Source organism: Ictalurus punctatus, chromosome 18, assembly GCF_001660625.3.
Source record: "Ictalurus punctatus breed USDA103 chromosome 18, Coco_2.0, whole genome shotgun sequence".
In the NCBI taxonomy this organism is placed as follows: domain Eukaryota; kingdom Metazoa; phylum Chordata; class Actinopteri; order Siluriformes; family Ictaluridae; genus Ictalurus; species Ictalurus punctatus.
The window spans coordinates 9,260,001-9,265,000 of record NC_030433.2 but is presented as its reverse complement, the minus strand read 5'-3'; the positions used below and the strand labels follow the sequence as shown (position 1 = coordinate 9,265,000).

General features: G+C 32.4%; 1 protein-coding gene across 1 annotated transcript in view; it reads left to right on the top strand.

The window, feature by feature from the left end:
- The first annotated feature begins 4,660 nt into the window (after positions 1-4,660).
- cdx1b (caudal type homeobox 1 b) overlaps positions 4,661-5,000 on the top strand; it is a 12,256-nt gene continuing 11,916 nt past the window's right edge. Inside the window, exon 1 of the mRNA XM_017492589.2 lies at positions 4,661-5,000. This exon is cut by the window's right edge and continues 358 nt beyond it. Within this exon, the coding sequence (XP_017348078.1) occupies positions 4,911-5,000 (90 nt within the window). The 5' untranslated portion in view covers positions 4,661-4,910.

The following is a 5,000-nucleotide window of genomic DNA, read 5'->3' as shown; positions in this document are numbered from 1 at the left end:
TGAACGATGCAGTGTCCGTGTACTCCCTGGACTGTTTGTACAGATACTCGTGGTACATCCAGTTGGAAATTGCTCCTCAGGAGAAACCGGACACGTGGAGGTCCATCATGATCAGACTGTTCAAAAACACAATTAAAGCTGAAATAAATCTTTTTTTTCTCCACACAATTAAAATAATAATAAACTTGGAGTAGAAAACTAGCTGAGATTTAATATCCGTTATTTTATATTGTAATAAATGGCATCTGAGGATATGAGGATTCTTTAAGAAAACAAACAAACAAACAAACAAACAAACAAACAAACAAAAAACTAAACTAAACTAAACAAAGAACACCAAATAATAAACTGCAGCCCGTAATAGTTTAACTTTGGCATTTCATTAAACATTTATTATGAAGATAAGATATAAGACCAAATCTGATTTTCTTATCGCCCATTTATTGCCTTTTATGTTCTTTATTTTTTATTTACTTTTATCTGGTTTCCTTCCTTTATACACATCATATCATTATTTCTTCCTTAAATTACAATATTGAACTTTTATTATCTCCTTAATTTTTCCTTTCCTCTCTCTTGCCTTTCTGTCTTTCTTGTTTCTTTCTTTTGCACATATTTTTAAAAATGCATTTTTATTCTTTGTTCTTTAATGATGAAAAATCCCTTTTTATTTTCCCCCAGATCCCCCCCCCCCTTCCCAATAAAATAAGGTTTATTTTTTAATATTGCCATTTATTTATTTGTTTGTTTGTTTATTTGACACTAGCGTTTTATATGAAAAAAAATCGTATACAGTTTCTAAATGTCTAAATGACATTCAGTATAATCTAATACTAAAATATGCTTTTTAATACCAAAATTAAAGCAAAATACATTTATTCATCTCTTTCTTTCATTTTTCTTTCCTTATTCATTTATTCATTTAAGACAAATTGATAACAGATGACATAGTGACAAAGCTAACTGCAGTAAATAATAAATACATTATTCTCCATGAATTCAGTAGTGTATACACTATCATGTATAAATTCAGTAGTGTATAGAGTCAGTAATAATGCTGAATGCTCTTACAACTTTGTTATAAATAAAATGAAGGCGGCTCTCAGACTGAAACTGGGCTGAACAGAATTATATTTATTTTGTGCTGATTCTGACGATTCTGTGTAACTTCCTCTGCAGAAGTGTTTTGTGTTAGAGGCTCTGACACAGAACACACTCTCTCGCTATATATAAAACACACACACACACACACACACACACACACACACACACACAACTGAGTTAAAGTTATTATAATTATAGAATAATATAAAGATGCAGACGGAAGGAGAGGCATGGAGCAGTGTATACCATTGGTGATAGTCTTTAATAAAGCAAGTCTTTAATAAAGTGAGTCTTTAATAAAGCGAATCTTTAATGACTCGAGTCTTTAATAAAGCGAGTCTTTAATAAAGCGATTCTTTAATAAAGCGAATCTTTAATGACTCGAGTCTTTAATAAAGCGAGTCTTTAATAAAGCGATTCTTTAATGACGCGAGTCTTTAATAAAGCGAGTCTTTAATAAAGCGATTCTTTAATGACGCGAGTCTTTAATAAAGCGAGTCTTTAATAAAGCGAATCTTTAATGACTCGAGTCTTTAATAAAGGGAATCTTTAATGAAGCGAGTCTTTAATAAAGCGAATCTTTAATGACGTGAGTCTTTAATAAAGCGAGTCTTTAATAAAGCGAATCTTTAATAAAGCGAATCTTTAATAAAGCGAATCTTTAATGACGCGAGTCTTTAATAAAGCGAGTCTTTAATAAAGCGAATCTTTAATGACGCGAGTCTTTAATAAAGCGAGTTTTTAATAAAGCGAATCTTTAATGACGCGAGTCTTTAATAATGTGAATCTTTAATAAAGCGAGTCTTTAATAAAGCAGGTCTTTAATAAAGCAAATCTTTTTATTTATTTTTTTTTATTTTTTATTTTTTTATTTCAGCTCAAACAAACAATCTCCAGTTTCATTTCTGCTGAACATTTCTACTGAGCATTTCTGCTGAACATTTCTGCTGAACATTTCTACTGAACATGTCTGCTGAACATTTCTGCTGAACATTTCTACTGATCATTTCTAGTGAACATTTCTACTGAGCATTTCTACTGAACTTTTCTACTGATCATTTCTACTGAACATTTCTACTGATTATTTCCGCTGAACATTGTGTGTGTGTGTGTTATAAACTGCGTAAAGCACTTTGTAGAACCGGTAAGGTTAAAAGGTAGTATATAAGTGCAGATAATTTTACTTTCCTTTTGTAAATGTAGGCCTGTGTCCAGTGATCCAGACTCAAATCCAGACTCAGATTCAGGGATGTAGATTAGAATATTGATTAGAATTATTATTAATATTTTTATTTGTATTTGGCTATTTGTCTGAAACTGAGATCAGCATTTAGACAGCAGTATGATATGTTTTCCTTCAGGCTTCTCGTATCTGTTTAAAAAAAAATAAACAACAACCCACGAGCAATGATAAATTCATTGTTTATGTTTTAATGGTGAAAAATTGCTTTTTACTTTTTCCTCAGATCATTCTCTTGCTCCTAAAGTCATCTTCACAAATATACAGAGTCTCTAAATGTCTAAATTACACTGAGTATCATTTAGTACTGAAATGTACTTTTCAATACCAAAATGAAAGGATGCATTTTTATTGCCTTTTTTCATTCTTTCTTTCTTTTTTGTTTACTTATTCACTTATTTATTTATGACAAATAGATCATAGATATATAAAATGCTCCATTTACAGTGACAAAGCAAACTGCAGAAAATTATAAATCCAGTACCGTATAAACCATTCTATATAAATTCGTCTTCACACAGAAACCACGAAACATGACTCAATGTGCTCAATATGTATGTATATATATATATATATATATATATATATATATATATATATATATATATATATATATATATATATTCTTTTAATTTAGAAAACAAACAAACAATAAAAGGAGGAAGATGTTGCTAAAGTGTATAATAATAGTACACTAATTTCTCCCCACTTTTACTTATTATTATTTTTTTCTCCACATTTTTTTTCTGTTTATTGATGAATTATTAAGTTTGTTTGTGTAGTTTTAAAAAGAGGGAAAACAAAAACTGTAGCAGAATCTTTTCTTCTCCTTTCTTTTATTCTATCACAGTTTTTATCTCTTTCTTTCTTTTTCTTCTCGTTTTATTTCTTTCTTTCACAACAGTGATTTCCAGAAAGATTTAAAAGATTTCATAAAACCCCTACAGTTAGCTAATAATGACGCTACGGTGTGTTTCTGAGCTCCTCACTGACGGCGTGTTATTTACTCCTTCCATCTCGTCCCCAAACATGATGAAAAGAAACATCTAAATGGTGTGTGTGTGTGTGTCACATTGCCCTCTACTGCTCACTCCGTGTAACTGCTCGCACACAGCTTCTACACCAACACCTGACTGCTGTATTTTAGTTGTATTTAGAATGTGTCTCGCATTAGACCTACGAATATGTCCACAATAAATAAATAAATGAAATTATGAGTATCCAAATGACATTACAGTACACACACTGCATTTTATTTCTTTTACTTTCTTTTACTTTTTACTAAATAACTTTTAGTATGAGTCTGAAAATATGGATTCTAACATTTTGTATAATTAAACATTATCATGGATAATGTGATTATTTAGTGATTATGTAATAAAGAAGAGTAAAAAAAAACATTGTCATAATTGTGTTTATAAGAAATTCAGCAGTAAACACCTGATCACTGTGTAGTTTAAACAAGAGGAAGATTATTTTTTAACGGCTTTAAATGATCAGCACTCGTATGTGTGTGTGTGTGTGTGTGTGTGTGTGTGTGTGTGTGTGTGTGTGTGTGTGTGTGTGTGTGCATGTGTGTGTTCAATTTTAAAAATATTTCATTAAACATTTGAAAATATTATACAATAAAAACACTTGACAAATTAACATAAACATAACATATTGAGGGCTATTCTTCTTATTATTATTTTTATTATTATTATTATTATTGTAGTACTTTAATAATAGTACAATTGTGTGTGTGTGTGTGTGTGTGTGTGTGTGTGTGTGTGTGTGTGTGTGTGTGTGAAAGAGGAAGAAAAGCACACTGATAGGAATAATGTATTAAACACACACACACACACACACACACACACACACACACACACACACACACACACAGTGTGTCTGTTTATATGAACGCTGGATGTGATATACACTGAGTTTAAACCGGATTAAAATCTCATCTTAAAAAGTTTCACCTTTAAAGTAAAGTTGATGATGTCTATTTGCTTAGAATGATTTAAAAATAATTAATCTCGGAACTTTCTTTTAATCACAGGTTTATATTTTATTCTCCGATTTGTTAAAGTGTTTAAAATGAAGTTCATCGTCATATTCTACACTCTCTCTCACTCTCTCTCTCTCTCTCTCACACACACACACACACACACACACACACACACACACACAGTGTAAAGTGTATAAGGTTGAAGAGGAACGGTTTTCTCCATTGAGAGGCTTTTTAGGGCTGCGTCCTGAATGAAGGCCATGTAGGAGGTGAGGGAGGGCGCAGGAGCTGATTAAGGCTCGTAAAAATTACGTCACCTGGCAGTGTGTGTGTGTGTGTGTGTGTGTGTGTGTGTGTGTGTGTGTGTGTGTGTGTGTGTGTGTGTGTGTGTGTGTGTGTGTGTATGTGTGTGTGTGTGTGTGTGTATGTGTGTGTGTGTGTGTGTGTGTGTGTATGTGTGTGTGTGTGAGTGTCAGGTGTTTCAGTTGGAGGTGAAGCTTCATCCCTGCAGTGACAGGATCAGTGTGTGTGTGTGTGATGAGTATTTAGTCAGGAAAAGAGAAGAACTAAGTGAATATGTATGTGAGTTACCTGTTAGATAAGGAGAGCGGGATGTACCCCAATGCCGTGCGGCACCCAAGCCTCAACCTGAACCCTCAGAACTTC